The sequence below is a fragment of the Schistocerca gregaria genome, chromosome 4 (assembly GCF_023897955.1).
Source record: "Schistocerca gregaria isolate iqSchGreg1 chromosome 4, iqSchGreg1.2, whole genome shotgun sequence".
In the NCBI taxonomy this organism is placed as follows: Eukaryota; Metazoa; Arthropoda; class Insecta; order Orthoptera; family Acrididae; genus Schistocerca; species Schistocerca gregaria.
In genome coordinates, this window is record NC_064923.1 from 102118056 (window position 1) to 102138362 (window position 20307).

General features: G+C 40.6%; 1 protein-coding gene across 5 annotated transcripts in view; it reads right to left on the minus strand.

Annotated features, from left to right (window-relative positions):
• The window catches only part of LOC126268198 (peroxisomal acyl-coenzyme A oxidase 3-like), a 301784-nt gene that overhangs the window by 131172 nt on the left and 150305 nt on the right, over nucleotides 1–20307 (minus strand). For all 5 annotated transcript variants that reach the window (XM_049973820.1, XM_049973819.1, XM_049973822.1 and 2 more), the window contains one exon: nucleotides 3321–3443. In XM_049973820.1, the coding sequence (XP_049829777.1) occupies nucleotides 3321–3443 (123 nt within the window). The remainder of the gene's footprint in view (nucleotides 1–3320; nucleotides 3444–20307) is intronic.

Genomic DNA, 20307 nt, shown 5'->3' on the forward strand with positions numbered 1-20307 from the left:
TGCCACTTTCCTTGGCGTTGACCTCCATCTGTCCAATGGCCAGCTTCACACATCCGTCCACATCAAACCCACTAACAAGCAACAGTACCTCCATTATGACAGCTGCCACCCATTCCATATCAAACGGTCCCTTCCCTACAGCCTAGGCCTTCGTGGCAAACGAATCTGCTCCAGTCCTGAATCCCTCGACCATTACACCAACAACCTGAAAACAGCTTTCGCATCCCGCAACTACCCTCCCAACCTGGTACAGAAGCAGATAACCAGAGCCACTTCCTCATTCCCTCAAACCCAGAACCTCTCACAGAAGAACCCCAAAAGTGCCCCACTTGTGACAGGATACTTCCCGGGACTGGATCAGACTCTGAATGTGGCTCTCCAGCAGGGATACGACTTCCTAAAATCCTGCCCCGATATGAGATCCATCCTTCATGAAATCCTCCCCACTCCACCAAGAGTATCTTTCCACCTGTCCACCTAACCTTCGTAACCTCTTGGTTGATCCCTATGAAATCCCCAAACCACATTCCCTACCCTCTGGCTCCTACCCTTGCAACCGCCCCGGTGTAAAACCTGTCCTATGCACCCTCCCACCACCACCTACTCCAGTCCTGTAACCCAGAAGGTGTACACGATCAAAGGCAGAGCCACGTGTGAAAGCACCCATGTGAATTACCAACTGACCTGCCTACACTGTGACGCTTTCTATGTGGGTATGACCAGCAACAAACTGTCCATTCACATGAATGGACACAGGCAGACAGTGTTTGTTGGTAATGAGGATCACCCTGTGGCTAAACATGCCTTGGTGCACAGCCAGCACATCTTGGCACAGTGTTACACCGTCCGAGTTATCTGGATACTTCCCACCAACACCAACCTATCCAAACTCCGGTGATGGGAACTTGCCCTTCAATATATCCTCTCTTCTCGTTATCCACCAGGCCTCAATCTCCGCTAATTTCAAGTTGCCGCCACTCATACCTCACCTGTCTTTCAACAACATCTTTGCTTCCACACTTCCGCCTCGACTTACATCTCTGCTCTTACTCTTTGCCTTTAAATATGTGTGTGTGTGTGTGTGTGTGTGTGTGTGTGTGTGTGTGTGTGTGTGTGTGTGTGTGTGTGTGTGCGCGTGCGTGTGTGCGCGCGCGCGAGTTTATACCTATCCTTTTTTCCCCCTAAGGTAAGTCTTTCCGCTCCCAGGATTGGAATGAGTCCTTACCCTCTCCCTTAAAACCCACATCCTTTCATCTTTCCTTTTCCTTTCCTCTTTCCTGACGAAGCAGCCGCCGGTTGTGAAAGCTCGAAATTCTGTGTGTGTGTTTGTGTGTTTTATTCATTGTGCCTATCTACCGGCACTTTCCCGCTTGGTAAGTCTTGGAATCTTTGTTTTTAATATATTTTTCCCATGTGGAAGTTTCTTTCTATTTTATTTTTATCATGAAATTTTATACATAAAAACACATTCAAGATGATTTAAGGTATACAAATAGAATTTCCATTTGTTGTATGATTTTTTCAATGTGTGAACTTATGTAAAAGCATAATTTTTAAATGTAAGTTTAATCATTTTTATGATGTAACTACACATGAAAAACCTCTCAGTTATCATAAGACATAAATATGCATGTAGCAAAGCGCTTGATTTATTGGTTTCAGCTACACTATATTTTGTTGGAGAAGTTGCTGTTGTTCTTGTGGTCTTCAATACAAAGACTGGTTTGATGCTGCTCTCCATGCTACGCTATCCTATGTAGTGGTCCTCAAGCTTTTTCGTCTCATGATAAAAATAGATTCTGCCAAACTCTGCAAAATACTCATTGATTGCAACTATTATTTCCTTATTTGTTGAATATTGCTTTGTTTCAAGTTAGGGAACAGGATAATGTCACTTGAGGGTACACCTGACGAATGGGGTTGGCGAGGAATCAATTCAAAGCCCAATTCTTGCACTTTCACCATTGTTATTTCTGATGTGTGAGATGGTGCCTTATTCTGGTGAAACAGCACTTTCCAGTGTGCCACCCTTGGTCTTTTTTCAAGTAACACAAGATTCAGGCTTTCCAACAATGAAGCATATTAGGGTTCAATTAGGTTCTGACTTTTTACAAGTAATCAAAGAGTATTATTTCTTGGGAATCCCAAAGAGCAGTGGCCATCACCTTACCAGCTAACAAACTGGTCTTCTGTACACTTCTTCTTGTCCATTGTTTTGACTGCCATTTTGACTCTGGTGTTTAATGATGGCTTCAGGATTCATCAATAGTGACAAATTGGCACAAGAAGTCTTCTGAATTCCAATTAAGTATCACCAGAGGTTGTGCTGAAATGTTGCATTGTATGCGCTTTTGGTTGACTGTGAGGGAATTGTGGCACCCACCTCATATACGGCTTCTTCATAGATTACATTATGCACTTGCACAGTTGGAATGCCTACAGCCTCTGTAGTTTCTTGAATTTGTATTCAGCAGTATTGCGTTACCATATCATGGATTTTGTCAATGGTTTGTGGTGACCTCAACCGCATGGACAGAGTGTGCTTTGTCATCGGTACTTGTCCAACCATGTTTAAATTCATTAATCCAAAAGTAAATGGTCTTCAATGATAGTGTAGATTCTGCATAACATGATACAGTTCTGTTTCAATTTTTGTGGTGGTCCAAGCATTAAAATGTAAATGTTTAATAACTGCACAAAACTTGGTTTTCTCCATTTTCAATCACAACTGCCATGCTGAGCAATTCAAGTGGTTTTCAGGAATTAACTGCACATTGTACATTGTTGAAATTATTTATATGTTTCTCGAAAGAATCAAGCTTACCAACCATGAAGGCGCAATAAAAATGTTCCATTCTTTCATTGAAATTTACCACCAACCAACCACCCTTGTATATCTAATTTGCCATACACAAATGAAATGGTCACATCACTATACCTTGAAGCAAATACAAAAGTAATGAAAATATTATGAAGAACATATAGAAAATTCTCAAGCTATTATCCTGAGAAATATGAAAAAGGATAAATAATTTACACTATCCTATACTGGTTTATAACAAGATACATAAGAAAATTAAAATAAATGAAAAAAGGAAATAGGTTTATATAATCACGTGATTGTATCAATAATACTCTCAATCTGTGGGCTGAATCAAAGCTTAAAACTATTGCTTATTTCTGTTGCTATCAACAGTCTCAATTCTATAGTCTGCAGGCCCCTTCAAATAATAAATTTATAACAGATTTTGCACAGCAGTTTAATAAATACACAATAATTTGCTGAATAATTAATGATGTATTAAGTACAATGGCCTTACCAGTTCTTCTTTATTTGTTCCAAGGAAAGATTTTACTTGGACATCTGTTATCAATTCACAAAATGCATCAGAGACGATTTTCAGTGCAAAAGTAGCAGCCAAGCATGGAATCAGTTGCCACTGCTGTGCAGAGGAAGACAAGCAGTTACTGTAGAAAATCTCTCTTAGATTTATACTTAATATAATATGTCATAGCAAAGTGTCTTATTTTGTTATAATGCCTGAGCAAAAAGAGTCAACATTTGTCAAAAATGCTATGTATGGATAGTATGATAAAGCACATTCTTCAAAGGATTAACAAGTGAGTTACTGAATGCAACATAATTCAAACAAACTGTTGGTGCTAAGGGTAAATGATCAACAAAATTCATATCAGGGATGGCATGAGAGACCACAGCCCACTGAGAACAGACAATTAAGGTAGGTACACTGAAAACACCAATCTGAAAAGATTAAAAACCAATATCAAATATCTGACTCACCTCTACATACAACTATATCTACATGACTACTCTGCAATTCACAGTTAAGTGCCTGGCAGAGGGTTCATCGAACTGCCCTCAAGCTATTTCTGTACTGTTCCACTCTCAAACAGTGCACGGGAAAAACGACACTTAAACCTTTCCTTGAGAGTTTTGATTCCACTTATTTTATTACAATTATCATTTCTTCCTATGCAACAATAAACACCTTTATTTTAATGATTTCTACCTAATCTCTTGTATCATATCTCTGACACTCTCTTCCCTGTTTCACAATAATAAAAAATGAGCTGCCATCTTTGAACTTTCTTGATGTCCTCTATCAATCCTAGCTGATGCAGATTATGCATCATGCAGCAGTACTCAAGAAGAGCATGAACAAGTGCAGTGTAGGCAGTCTTTAGTAAACTTGTTGCATCTTCTTGAAGTGCTGAACTCAGGAAGCACTCAGTGAGCACAGCTCTGAAAAGCTTTCTCTTCATATCCACCACTTTTTCATTTTGTGAAGTACAGTTACTGTAGCAAATCCCTTTTAGATTTACACTTAATATACACTATTTTACAATTCTGTAGACTTACAGTACACGAGCAATCTTTGCACCACGTTGAAATCTTATCACAGTTTGACAGAATATTTGTACATCTTCTTTCAGACAATACCTCATTATAGATAAGTGCATAATCTGTGAAAAGTCTGACATTACTATTAATATTGTCTGCAAGGTCATTAATATAAAGCAAGGAATCCTGGGCACTCCTGAAGTTACTTCTACATCTGTCGATGACTCTCCACCCAAGATATTATGTTGTGTCCATCCTACTGAGAAATCCTCACTCCAACCACAAGTTTTGCTTGATACCCAATACCATCATACTTTTGATAATAAGTGTGGATGTGGTACTGACTTAAATGCATTTTGGTAGTCATGAAATATTAAATCTACATGACTGCCTTGATCAGTGGCTTTCAGAATGTCATGTAGGAAAAGTGAGAATTGGGTTTCACATGACCAACGTTTCTGGAATTTATGCTGGTTGACGCAAAGGTCATTCTGTTTAAGATACCTTATATTTTGTGAGATTATACAGCCAACATATGTCATGGATATTGGACAATAGTTTTGTGGATCACTTCTGCTTTCCTTCTTGCAGTCAAATGTGACCTGTGGTTGCTTCCAATTACAGGGCCCAGTATATAATGATTAAAAGACGGCTAATTCTCACTAACTCTGTATAGAATCTGCAAGAGATTCCATCAGGACCTGAAGCTTTCATCGATTTTAGTGATTTCATCTATGCTATTGGCACTAGTATCTATATCACCCATCTTTGCAGTGATGCAACAATTAAAATAAGGCAGTGCCAATGAGTTTTATTTTGTAATGGAACTTTTGAAAATAGATACAAGGATTTCCAATTTTCACTTGACACTCTCAATTACAGTTCCTGTGCATCCACAAGTGTATGGATACTAACATTAGTGCCTTAGCATGTAACCAGAATTTCCTGATGATGACAGTGTGACTGGGAAATTGTGGTGCCAACCAAAGACAGAGGTCTCAAGTTACACTTTTTACCTCACTACAGCATCTGAAGCTAAAGACAGATGCTGCCAGACATAGCAACAAATGAGACATCTGTATTGTATAGGCTTGCCCTCTAGAGTTTCCATATGCTGACACTGCTGAAAGCTTACTTACATCAAAGTGCAACACAGCTCAGCCCACTCTGCAATCATCACCTACAGTGACAGCATCATCTTAGCTCAGATCTGGCTGTGACCTAACAGAATTATTAGTCAGAACTGTATATCAAAGGTTTATAGTCAATATTACACTGAGATTTGAATATAATACAGGCCAACAATGGAAATTTTTTGCTGAAAATACCTTATTCTTATGTTTTTTAGGGCGGGAAATCCAAATATTATATTTAAAAGACTGTATCAGCTCTTATATAGTTAAAATAATTTAAAAAGGAGGGAAATGAATGTAAATGATGTTGGTAACACTGCTGAAAAACATTTGCTGGCAAAATAAGGTTGATTCAATTTTTGTGTTAACAGATGGTGTTTTGTTTACTGTCAACCTATCCTCACTTACCTATTTCCTGTACATGTGCTCAGTACAATGTCTAATCGTGGTTGTAAGAACACTACAGACAGTTTTTATTATATTTGTGGTGAATTTGTGATTGAAAAGCACTAAAGAAACGTTACCGACTTCGTGAAAAAGGTTTATCTATCATGCTTTAGACCTAAACTTGGTAATCAAGATACATCTAGGACGCATACATCTTGGATGCTGCATAAGGTACGTTATGTGTACGTTGAAGATCTGAGAAAATGGTCCAAAAAGGAGAAAAATCCTTTATATTTGCTGTTCCTATGATATGGAGGGAGCCAAGAAATCATTCCGATGATTGCTACTTTTGCAGTGTTGATATTACTGCTCATAATTCGAAAAACAAGAAGGTAATAAGCTACCCTAACCTTCCGTCTGCCATCTGATCAGTGTATGGTGTAGATTTGCTGGTTCCTGAACCACCAGATGTTTTAAATTCTATCCCAACGGAAGTATTTTCTGATGTACAATCTAATTTAGATGAAGCAGATGATGATGAATTCCATTCTAATATAGAAAGTCTAGAGCCCAAATTGTTTACTGAGACCAAGCTTAATGATTTGGTTAGGGATCTAGGATTAACGAAAGAAAAAACTGAATTGCTTGGCTCTGGATTAAAAGAAAAGAACTTATTGGCAGTTGGAACCAGCATATACATGTATAGAAAGAGAGAGCAGCAACTTCCCAAGTTTTTTCAACAAGAAGGTGATTTAGTGTACTGCTCAGACATCCCAGGACTGATGAATGAGTTTGGTATTGAACAGAAAAAGGAAGATTGGAGGCTGTTTGATGATTCATCCAAAATTAGTGACAGATAAACGCTACCAAGACCGCTGGAACACCGACATGATGGGAGCTACTGTTGGTCACTTCAAAGTAAAAAAAGTTTTTCAAAAAATTAATTTTCTTGGCCTGTGTAATTTTATGTAGTGTCAAGTGATGACTGAAGTCAGCACACTTGGATCCGAAACTGAGAAAGGACACCATGCCGGTACCTGTCACTCCACGACCTACCCCACCAGACCAGCACAGCACTCATGACAAAACCTGGAGTGCCTACCATGAATATGAGACCGCACTGGAATCGGTACCAGAGAGTACAGGAGCTTGACGAACCATAAAACATCAGTTCCCCAACATACCCTGGGCTTGTGGACTTTGAGTTGAAAAAAGGTAGGGCAGTGGAATGTTACAGGTACTGATGTAGTGACACAAATCGACAAGCAAGCGACAGCCCAAAGACAATTTGTAATAGAAGTGTGATAGAAGTATTGTGATTGTAGTCTCTCTATTGTGATCCTGCAAGCTTGTGATGTACTTTGTAGAGTGATACTGTGTGAAGTAAAGATACAGAAAGATCAACCAGTGTACATCATTAAATCCATTATACTTCATCTAGCATCCCTAAATCTTCTTCAGCAAAGAAACAAAACACTCATCCACAAAAGCATGCATGCCTTAGGCATTCATGACCGCTACCACCAGCGACTTGAACCGGAGCTATGGTAGAAGCTGCCGGTGTTAGTGGCCATGTGTGCCTGAGGTTTAATTGCTTGTGTGGATATGTGTGTTGTTTCTTTGCTGAAGAAGGCTTCCGCCAAATGCTATAATGTGTAACAGTCTTTTCATCGTGCCTACCTGCAGCTCAATGTGTAATCTTTTTGGTGAGTAGCAATCTATCTTTCTCCTAATATTATTGATATTCCAAACCAGAGTTTCCATTTTTTACTTCAGATTTCCATATTCAGATGAAAATTTAAATGCCTAACAAACAAAATATATTGTGGTAAACTGACTGTAACTCCTACCTTGACAATAAATTACAGTGGCAATACTCATCTTGCAGATAGTATCATCAACCACCACTAGATCGTGGGACAAGGAAAAGCTCAAGAATAGACAGAAACATGATTGCAACCTCTTTTATATTGATTACTTGCCACTGTTATGTATGACATACACCCTAGATGATACACTCATATTAAGAAAAAAAAAAAAAAAAAAAAAAAACAGACTACCTTGAACAACTAGAGATAGGATGTTCATATTCACAGGACATCTACATTAGTATGTTCTGCAGAAATGATTAGCATTTGAATCACATCGGTCCACAGGTTCAATGTCAACATCAATATCATGGTGGTATAATGTGTCTCTAGTTCTCATTGTTACTATAAGCTGGAGGTAATGGAACAGTGTGACTTGAGCAGACATGCAGGATGCATCGCAGACGTATGTGCAAACCATACCGTTTGAAAGAGGGCGCATTATTGGCATTAGGGAATGTGATGCATCCATCTGGGAAACTACAGCTTGTGTGGGACAAAGTGTTTTGGCAGTGCAAAAGGTGTGTGCAGAATAGTTCACAGAAGGCTACAGAAAATGACGAGATGGGTCAGGCTGCACAACCCAGACCACCCCTGAGAAGATTGATATCTCACCTGAATGGCATTGCAGAAGAGACTTGCATCCTCTTTGGCTCTGGCGCAACAGCAGAACAGTGTAACACATCATACACTATCAGTGGTGCCAGTCCATTGCCTTTTATTATGTCACGGGTTATGTGAATGTCGTCCACTGCTTTGCCGACCTTTGACAAATGTGCAGAAACATGCCACACAGCTATGGGGTATGGAACAATGTCACTGGGGATAGGAATGGCATCAGATAGTGTGTTCATACAAATACAGGTTCTGTATGTTTGAAAATGATCGTTACATTTTGGTTCGCCACAGACAGGAGGAGTGGCATCACAGTGACTGGATTCACACAAGACATACAATGCCAAATCAAAGACTTATGGTGTGGGGTGCTATTTCATACAACTGAAAATTGCATTCAGTGCACGACCAGGGCACTGCAAGCAGTGTGACCTATGTGAATGCCATCCAATGAACTGTAACTGTGCCCTTTTTGCACAACATTCCGCATGCCATTTTTCAGCAGGACAATGCATGGCCACATGTTGCTGCTTGAACATGTGCTTTCTTGGTGCCACAGGATGTCAGACTGTTGCCCTGACCCACCAGATCACCAGACTTGCTGCCAATCAGAAATGTGTGGGATATGGTGAAACAACGGGTGCAGTACTACGACCCAGTGCCAGCCACCACAGATGAACTTTGGAACCAGGTGACTGCAGCATGGATGGCTACACCACAGACACCATTCACACCTTATATAGACCGATGCCATCACATATGGAAGAAGTTATCAGGGCCCATGGCAGACCTTGTGACTACTTGGTCACAGTACACATGTCGAATTGAGACAACTGAAATGCTCACCATTTCTGCAGAACATACTAATGTACATATTTCCTGAAAATGAATATTCCATCTCCAGTTGTTCAAGCTGTTTTGTTTCTTCTGAACATGAATGTATTTTAGCCCACATTTCACAGTTATTTTTATTATTAAAATCCACAGTTTCAAACAAACACTAAGGTAGGTCACAGATGTAGTACCAACAAAAGTCACTAGATCACGGGCCAATCAAAAGATCGAAAAGAATCCGAGATTTCCTGAACTGTGACCTAAACTGTTTGAATAGTTCAAGTCGTGGTCAAATGTAACCCTACTTAAAACAATGAAAACTGAGCTGTAACAATAGAAGACAAGTTCTCCCAAAACACAATGAGATACTTATCAAAAAATGTAATAAAAGTTTGTGCAACTAACCATCTTTTCATGTGGATGAAGATGTGTTCATTCATTGCATTCTATTGATTCAAATATGACTGATTTGAAGCAATTGTAGGTTTTTACGTGGCTTGCATTCATTATGAGTATCAACAAGGTACAGGGCCTTTGTGTGGCAGGTATTAAACCTTGTGGACAACACCAGGGACTGCAGCTACTACTTGTGTACTTGTGTGTATACTGGAAAGTGTTTAACCATTTCTGAGCCCCAACAAGAAATGTCTCTAAACAAGAGTGTTCACTTTCAGCTGCACTAGATAGAACATTAACAGTAAAATTGCCAAATCCAGATCTAAAAACAGTTTTGTCTATTGTCTCAAAGTATTGTGAACACAGATGAAGTTGATTTTGAGGAACCATCTGTTTCTCTTGTTCATAGTGCATAAGGAACTCAGTCTAAAGTTAATGTAAAAGTGTATTCAAACAGGGAACAGATGAACAGTAAAACTAGAGTAAAACCTTTCAGTCAGGTGGAACACAAGGCGTACTTCACAATAACGCAAAAGAAGTCTTCTCTTCATTGTCTTTCAAATCATGAGGGTACAGCTTGTCATTGTCCTGATACAAGGCGTTTCAGGTGAAGTAAAAAACATCATATCTAGACAACCTGTTAACAAAGCTATCATGGCAGGCACTGGGGGACTCCATGATGACAGCATGGCTTTCAGCGAGTGAATGTAATGTCAGCAGAAATATTAGGGCCAGTGCAAATGAAGGTTCATATTTCCACTTTTCAGAAGGCTTCTGCTGTAGTCCACAGACAGGAGAACAAGGATTTTTACAATCAACAGTGGCTCAAGAGACAAATAAATTCCAGTTGTACACAGGTGCATCTGTTTCCCTCATCAGTAAAGACACATATAAAATGATAAGTGCCTACAGCTACTGAAGCTTCTTCTGTTTTGTCTGCTTATAATGGACATGAAATACCAGTACTTGGTGTGTGTGCAATTTGCCAGCAACTTTTCATGACATTATAAAGATGGCTTCCTTTCATGTACTATGTTTTAGGAAACACTGCAAAATTCTTTCGTTTGGACTTGTTTGATTTGTTCAATCTGTGCATACAAGACAACATGTTACAAATCAGTGTTTCAGTGCCACATACTAATGTTTCTAATGTGTAATAAATACATCAAACTTTTTGCACCAGGTTTAGGAAATACTAAAATTTTTGGGATGTACATTACTGTTACCATACAATGTGCCATAATAATTTTATTGTGCAGGGCCTTGGCCCTGGGCTATATGTGAGCAGGGTGCTCATGAGCTTAATGATTGAAAAACAATCGGGTGATACCACCCATTTCTGTGAGCAAGAGAACATCCCCTTGATTGTACTTTGAAAGCCATCAGGAAGTTACACCTCTCTGTGCTCATTTAAAAGCCACAGTAATGGTTTAGTTTCTTCTCCCATGACTGGAGAACTCAATGGACAGACTGGTTTAAGTAAGGTATACCTACAGTTACTGCTGGGCGATCAGTCTGAGCAATATCTTGTGATTAACACACACCTAGGTTTGTTCCATTTTGAAAGATTCTGTTCAGAAGTCCTTCTGCTCCTAATATTATTTGTTCCTTAGAACAATTAACAGCCAAAGTCCTTTCATGTGCAAACTAGCTGGATGATATTGCTGTGAAGGGTAGCATGTTTGCTGAACAGCTGGTAAATTTACAATGTTTGTTTAATGAGCTTGCTGCAGCTGGCTTAAAGTGTAATGAGGAAAAGTGCTCCTTCTTACATAAAGAACTTAAATATTTATGACACATTATAAATTCACGGGGTATTCATCCTGCTCATTTGCACTTGTCTGTAATTAATTTTATTCTGTGATCTCATAACATCCATAAGCTACAGACCATCATGGACAAGCCAACCTATTACATAACCAACTGCACTGGAAAGGAGTTCCTTGTGTGCGGTCCCATGAATGTCAGGGCACATTTTGGCAGTTGAAGGACACAAAGTTAAGCTGTTGTTGTCCTATTCATTTTAATCTTGCAAACCCAGTTGTCTTGATTGTGGATGCTTCTTATGGGATTGGACCTGTGATCTACCACAGAATTGCTTCACCTGATAAGCCCATTGCTTTTGCCTCAAAAACTCTCAGCAGAGTAGAGTGCAATTGAAGTCAACATGAAAAATAGGCACTTGTCACTATCTATTTCCTTATCAATCTATGTCATTATCAATTTTCAGCAGTATTTGTATGGTTGGAAGTTCTATTTTATTGCAGGACATCAGCCATTAACAGTTTTGTTCAATCATTCCAAGCCTTTTCTAACATGGACAGCACAAAAATTGCAAACCTGAGCTCTATTATTGTCTAATTATCAATGTGAGTCATACACACCCACTGCACAACAATCAAACACTTGACTTGTTGTCTCAGTTATCAGTCAGTACCTATACAGTGTTTGATTCATCTGAGGAATAATTTTATTGAATCGATACACAAGATTTTGAAATTCTTCAGAATTTTCTTCTCAATTTTCAGCATGTTGTTGGAGCAATTGCTTCTTACTCAGCTCTTTGGGTAGTTTTGCAATCCATGTACCACAGGTGGCACGTTGCTTGAAAGAAATTCTGTAGCCACTTTTCAAATTATCACATGCTGTCCGTATGGTCAGGTGTCTTGCTGTTGCCAACAGAGAATGGCAATGTATGAGTTGTGATTCCTCAATCCCTTCTGTGGGAAGTTTTGTCATTTTTGCATCAAGGTCACTGGGGCATAGTTTGTCAGATGTCATTGCATTTTGGCAGAGCACAAATATCCAAATTCAGCAAATAACTTTTCATTGCAATGCTTGTACAGAGTTTCAGTCCACTGTACAGCAATGCATTTTTGAGTGGCCACATCTGTCCTGATGATGGCAACAAACACACATTGATTTTGTTGATCCATTCTGGAACATGCGATGGTTGTTGGTGGTAGACATGTCAGAGAATTTCCTTTTGCAGTCACCGTGACATCCACATCTACGGCTAATAAGGTATCTGTTTTGTCTTCTTTTATTTGTCTTGAAGGTCTTCCTGAGATTCTTGTCTTGGGCAATGGACCACAATTTATCTCAAATAACTTTCAAAACATTTCTGCTGATTACAGCATACACCATGTAACTACTGCTCCTTCACACCCTCAGTTTAATGGTGAAGCTGAATGGTTCATTCAAATTTTCAAAAGTCACAGGAAGAAACTCCATTCCTCCCACACACCGGAGCAAACCTTAAAGTGTTTCTTTATTCCTATTGCTTCTTGCCATGTGATGAGAAGTCACCAGCAGAATTATTACAGGGGTGTCATCACCATACCCTGTTGCATCTTCTGCGGCTGATGTGGAAACAGTTCATTCCTCCATGTCAGACAAAGTTTCAGCCACAGCATGAAGTTTTCTTTAACATTTTTGGCCACAGCTTCATAACAAAAGTTTTGGGTTGTTCGCTTCATATCATTCAAGGTTCCTCTGGGCTGTACCGGTGTCACTAGAACCAGCTGTGACACTCTTGTGTCAGTGATTCTGCCACAGAAGTTTTGCCTATAGATGCAGCATGCTGCTGGGGTCCACAACAGCAGTCATCTCCATCTGCCAAATTGTCACAGGCAGCACCATCTAGAGCAGTGCTGATGGAAATTGACATAGTGGCACTGCCATCATCACCGTCCCGTAGCCTGGGCCGAGATCAGTGTAGGCAGTGCTCCTGGACAGGGGTCACTGTGCCTCTGGAGTTCCACCTACAGTCTGCTCATCCACAGCATCTGTGTCCCTGGATGTGGGCATGCACCCTGTGGCCAGTTTTGGGGGGGGGGGGGGGGGGGGGGTGTTAGTGGTCACTTGCAAGGTGGATACAGGGATGGGGAAAAGAGACCTGCCATCAGTCCTCACTAAGGTCCCTGATTCCTCATCTGCATCCACATTCAGGATCCCCTGCCATTGTCATCTGATCCAGCACTACACAATGACAGCGCAGACGGGTGAGAAATGTGGTGTCCTCCAAAGAAAGGGATCCCAGGTTACAGTTGGTACATCACAACAGCACCACAAGCTAAAAGCAGATGCTGCCAGGTGCAGTGCCAAATGAGAGATGCTGGTGTAAACACACCCTCTATAGTTTCCACAGGCTGCTGCTGTCAGAAGCTTGGTTATATCAGATTGCTGCATAGATTGGTCCACTCTGTATTCCGCGCCAATGGTTGGTGGTGGGAGGATGTATATAGGACAGGTCTTGCATCTAGGACTATTACGTGGATATGAGGCATGAGCTAAGGATTTGGGAGAAGGGGTTGTGTGGTGTTACTGATGACAGAAATAAGGTCACAGAAACAGTAAAACAGTTATACCTATCACTGACACTATTGCGTACGAGTGTGCCATAGCAATCATTGTATAGATTTAAGTGTCAGGAAGTCGTTTCTCAAAGTATTTGTATGGAGTGTAGGTATGTATGATGTGAAATGTGTATGATAAATAGTTTAGACAAGAAGAGAATAGAAGCTTTTGAGATGTGGCGCTACAGAAGAATGTTGAAGGTTAGATAGGTAGTTCATGTAACTAATGAGGAGGTACTGAACAGAACTGGGTAGAAGAGGAATTTGTGGCCCCACTTGATAGATAGAATGGAGTGGGTGGTAAAACATGTTCTGAGGCATCAAGGGATCACCAATTTAGTAGTGGAGGGCAGTTTGGAGGGTAAAAACCATAGAGGGAGACCAAGAGATGAATACACTAAGCAGATTCAGAAGAATGCCTGGTGCAGTAGTTGCTTGGAAATGAAGAAATTTGCAAAGAATAGAGTAGCATTGAGAGCTGCATCAAACCAGTCTCTTGACTGCAGACCACAACAACAACACTACATTCTTCAAATTTCATCTTCGCCAAAGCTTAAAACTGGATTCCACATTACTGTGAATCTCTGAAACCTGCACAAAGATGGATGCTATTATCAAGCATACACCAAGAAATCACAAAGAAAATTAGTTCAGTTTTATCTACATCATTATCACATAGCAATGTAGCAAAGGCAACTGCTAATTATTATGAATGTTGAAGGAGTTGCAAATACAAGTGAGTAGTAACTGTGAAAAATTATGTAACAGAAACTATCAATGGAAACTGAAATTCAATTTATCTGTTTACTATTGTGCCATCAGCTGAGAATATGTGCTCGCCATCTGGCATGCAATGAATTTGGTAAATCTCCATATTTAAAAAAATAAAAAAACTTGCAGTGTGCCTAAAATTTTGACACTGTTTTTTCAGTATATTCTACCTGTTCAAAAAATTTTATGGCAGGTTACGACATATCAGATTAGACAGTTCCCTTGTGAGACGTTTGGAACACTAGTCGGACATATTTAGCACTGAGCCATGGAGCCACTTAAGGTTACCAAAGACTAAACCTCCCCATGAACCATGGACCTTGACGTTGGTGGGAAGGCTTGTGTGCTCCAGCGATACAGATGGCTGTACCGTAGGTGCCAGCACAACGGAGGGGTATCTGTTGAGAGGCCAGACAAACGTGTGGTTCCTGAAGAGGGGCAGTACCCTTTTCAGTAGTTGCAGGGGTAACATTCTGGATGATTGACTGATCTGGCCTTGTAACACTAACGAAAACGGCCTTGCTGTGGTGGTACTGCAAACGGCTGAAAGCAAGAGGAAACTACAGCCGTAATTTTTCCCAAGGGCATGCAGCTTTACTGTATGGTTAAATGATAATGGCGTCTTCTTGGGTAAAATATTCCGGAGGTAAAATAGTGCCCCATTCGTATCTCCGGGCGGGGACTACTCAAGAGGACGTCATTATCAGGAGAAAGAAAACAGGCGTTCTATGGATCGGAGAGTGGAATGTCAGATCCCTTAATCGGGCAGGTAGGTTAGAAAATTTAAAAAGGGAAATGGATAGGTTAAAGTTAGATATAGTGGGAATTAGTGAAGCTTGGTGGCAGGTGGAGCAAGACTTTTGGTCAGGTGAATACAGGTTTATAAATACAAAATCAAATAGCGGTAATGCAGGAGTAGGTTTAATAATGAATAAAAAATAGGAGTGCAGGTAAGCTACAACCAACAGCATAGTGAATGCATTATTATGGCCAAGATAGACACGAAGCCCATGCCTACTACAGTAGTACAAGGTTATATGGCAACTGGCTCTGGAGATGATGAAAAAATTGATGAAATGTATGATGAGATAAAAGAAATAAGTCAGTTAGTGAAGGGAGACAATAATTTAATAGTCATGGGTGACTGGAATTCGAGAGTAGGAAAAGGGAGAGAAGTGGGTGAATATGGATTGGGGGAGAGAAATGAAAGAGGAAGCCACCTGGTAGAATTTTGCACAGAGCATAACTTAATCATAGCTAACACTTGGTTCAGGAATCATAAAAGAAGGTTGTATACATGGAAGAACCCTGGAGATACTAGAAGGTATCAGATAGATTATATAATGGTAAGACAGAGATTTAGGAAACAGATTTTAAATTGTAAGACATTTCCAGGGGCAGATGTTGACTCTGACCACAATCTATTGGTTATGAACTGTAGATTAAAACTGAAGAAACTGCAAAAAGGTGGGAATTTATGATTGGGACCTGGATAATCTGAAAGAACCAGAGGTTGTACAGAGTTTCAGGGAGAGCACAAGGGAACAATTGCCAGGGATGGGGGAAAGAAATACAGTAGAAGAAGAACGGGTAGCTTTGAGGGATGAAGCAGTGAAGGCAGCAGAGGATCAAGTAGGTAAAAAGACGAGGGCTAGTAGAAATCCTTGGGTGACAGAAGAAATATTGAATTTAATTGACGAAAGGAGAAAATATAAAAATGCAGTAAATGAAACAGGCAAAAAGGAATACAAACGTCTCAAAAATGAGATCGATAGGAACTGCAAAATGGCTAAGTAGGGATGGATAGAGGACAAATGAAAGGATGTAGAGGCTTATCTCACTAGGGGTAAGATAGATACTGCCTACAGGAAAATTAAAGAGACCTTTGGAGAAAAGAGAACCACTTGTATGAATATCAAGAGCTCAGATGGAAACCCAGTTCTAAGCAAAGAAGAGAAAGCAGAAAGGTGAAAGGAGTATATAGAAGGTCTATACAAGGGCAATGTACTTGAGGACAATATTATGAAATGGAAGAGGATGTAGATGAAGATGAAATGGGAGATACGATACTGCATGAAGAGTTCGACAGAGCACTGAAAGACATGAGTCGAACAAGGCCCCAGGAGTAGATAACATTCCATTAGAACTACATGACAAAACTACCATCTGGTGAGCAAGATGTATGAGACAGGTGAAATACCCTCAGACTTCAAGAAGAATATAATAATTCCAATCGTAAAGAAAGCAGGTGTTGACAGATGTGAAAATTACCGAAGTATCAGCTGCAAAATACTAACGCAAATTTTTTACAGACGAATAGAAAAATTGGTAGAAGCCGATCTCGGGGAAGATCAATTTGGATTCTGCAGTAATGTTGGAACACATGAGACAATAATGACCCTACAACTTATCTTAGAAAACAGATTAAGGAAATGCAAACCTACGTTTATAGGATTTGTAGACTTAGAGAAAGCTTTCAACAGTGTTTACTGGAATACTCTCTTTCAAATTCTAAAAATGGCAGGGGTAAAATACAAGGAGCGAAAGGCTATTTACAATCTGTACAGAAAGCAGATGGCAGTTATAAGAACTGAGGAGCATGAAAGGGAATCAGCGGTTGGGAAAGGAGTGGGACAGGGTTGTAGCTTACCCCGATGTTATTCAGTCTGTACATTGAGCAAGCAGTGAAGGAAACAAAAGAAAAATTCGGAGTAGGTATTAAAATCCATGGAGAAGAAATAAAAACTTTGAGGTTTGCCGATGACATTGTAATTCTGTCACAGACAGCAAAGGACTTGGAAGAGCAGTTGAATGGAATGGACAGTATCTTGAAAGGAGGGTATAAGATGGACATCAACAAAAGCAAAACAAGGATAATGGAATGTAGTCGAATTAAGTCGGGTGATGCTGAGGGAATTAGATTAGGAAATGAGACACCTAAAGTGATAAAGGAGTTTTGCTATTTGGGGAGCAAAATAACTGATGATGGTCGCAGCAAAGAGGATATAAAATGTAGACTGGCAATGGCAAGGAAAGCGTTTCTGAAGAAGAGAAGTTTCTTAACATCAAGTATAGATTTAAGTGTCAGGAAGTCGTTTCTGAAATTATTTGTATGGAGTGTAGCCATGTATGGAAGTGAAACATGGACGATAAATAGTTTGGACAGAAGAGAATAGAAGCTTTTGAAATGTGGTGCTACAGAAGAATGCTGAAGATGTAGGTTGTAGTAAGTACTGGGAGATGAAGAAGCTTGCACGGGATATAGTAGCATGGAGAGCTGCATCAAACCAGTCTCAGGACTGAAGACAACAGCAACAACAACAACAACAACAACAAACGTAAGGAATAATGCACAAATAGTCCTTCAATATAAGGTTACCTACGTTATTTAAAAAACTGAACAGTCAATGTACCAAAACTCTAATGATGGAAACTCCAAGTAGGAATATCAACCATTGTAGGAAAAGTAAGATTGTTACTTACCCTAAAGGAGACTTGTTAAGTTGCAAACAGGCATAATTAAAAGTCACCTACATAAACCTTTCAGCCACAGCTTTCATGAGCAAAAGATAAACACACATCATTCATACACACAAGCAAGGTCTCCTCACGGGCACAAGACTGCCAGCTCCACAGCTCGGGCCAGACTGCAGCTGTCGTGGGGGGGAGGGGTGCAAGCAGCAATCTGGATGGTGAAGGAAAGGGGAAGGGAAAGTAGTGTATGGGTGGTGGGAGAGAGAAACACTTTCTGTCATGGTGAGCACGAACTAGGGACTAGAATGCCAACAGGTGCAGCATCAAGATCTCGTGGGGTAGGGATGTGGGTAAAAAAAGAGCAAAAGAGGAGATGGGTGCAGAAAGATGGATGGGTGCATTGGTAGAGGGTAGCAAACAAGAGGGTGGCAGACAAGAATGGGGAGAAGGACACAGGACAGAAAGGGGGTGGAAACTGTTGGGTGAAGGGTGTGGGGACAGTATGTTACCTTAGGTTGAGGGCAGGATAATTACAGGAGTAGAGAATGTGTTTTGAGGATAGTTCCCATGTGTACAGTTCAGAAAAGCTGGTGGTGGAGGGGAGGACCCAGGTGGGACCCAGGTGGCTCATGTAATGAAGCAAACTTGTTGTGCCACAGGACGGTCTACCAAAACTCTGTTATTCATGAGAAAGGAAGCTTCTCGTCAAAAATATGGCATAAGCTGCATGACAATTATACACTAACAGTAAAAGCTGATGAAGGAAATACCACTGTCATTACGTACAAATGGGAATGCACCAGAAAAACTCTATAAAATTTTTCTCTGTTAATACATTCATAAAAAAAAGTTTTGCATCACCCAAGTTCCCAGAACTCCTGTAGTTAGACGTTGACTATGGATATTGTATCACAGACACAGTCCCTTTCACTGTTCAGAGATGTCACTAAACCAGCCCAACGATGTAAACAACCATGCATGAGCAGTGCTCATTAGATGGAGAGGGTCTGACAGCCGATCAGTTCCAGTCATTCCACCAAGAAGTAGGTACACGGCTCGTGTTGTCTGTAGTTCAACCATACCTAGACGATCAATACTGTGGTTCGATCATGTTCACATTGTTACTTTGTGCCAGGAAGAGCTCTCAACAAGGGAATTGTCCACACATATCGGAGTGAACCAAAATGATGTGGTTCAGACATAGAGCAGATAGAGAGAGAAAGGAACTGTTGATGACATGCCTCGCTCAGGCTGCCCAAGGGCTACTACTGCAGTGGATGACCGCCAACTATGGATTATGGCTTGGGGGAACCCTAACAGCAAGGCCACCATGTTGAATAGTGCTTTTTGTGCACCCACAGGACATCTTGATATGACTCAAACTGTGAGCAATAGGCTGCATGATGCACAACTTCACTCCCGACATCCATGGCAAGATCCAATTTTGCAAACACGACACCATGCAGTGCAGTACAGATGGGCCCTACAACATGTTGAATGGACCGCTCAGGATTGGCATCATGTTCTCTTCACCAATGAGTATCGTATATGCCTTCAACCAGACAATCGTCGGAGACAAGTTTGGAGGCCTTAGACACACTGTCCAGCGAGTGCAGCAAGGTGGAGGTACCCTGCTGTTTTGGGGTGGCATTATGTGGGGCCGACATATGCTGCTGGTGGTTGTGGAAGGTGCTGTAAAGACTGTACGCTGCATGACTACCATCCTTCAACCAACAGTGCAACCATATTGGCAGCATATTGGAGAGGCATTTGTCTTCATGGACGATAATTCGCACCCCCATCGTGCACATCTTGTGAATGACTTCTTTCAGGATAACAACGTCCCTCAACTAGTGTGCCCAGCATGTTCTCCAGCCATGAACCCTATTTAACATAGCTGGGATAGATTGAATAGGGCTGTTTATGGACAACGTGACCCACCAACCACTCTGAGGGATCTAAGCCGAATCGCTGTTTAGGAGTGGGACAATCTGGACGAACAGTGCCTTGATGAACTAGTCGATGGTATGCCAGGATGAATACAGGCATGCATCAATGCAAGAGGCCATGATACTGAATATTAGAGGTACTAGTGTATACAGGAATCT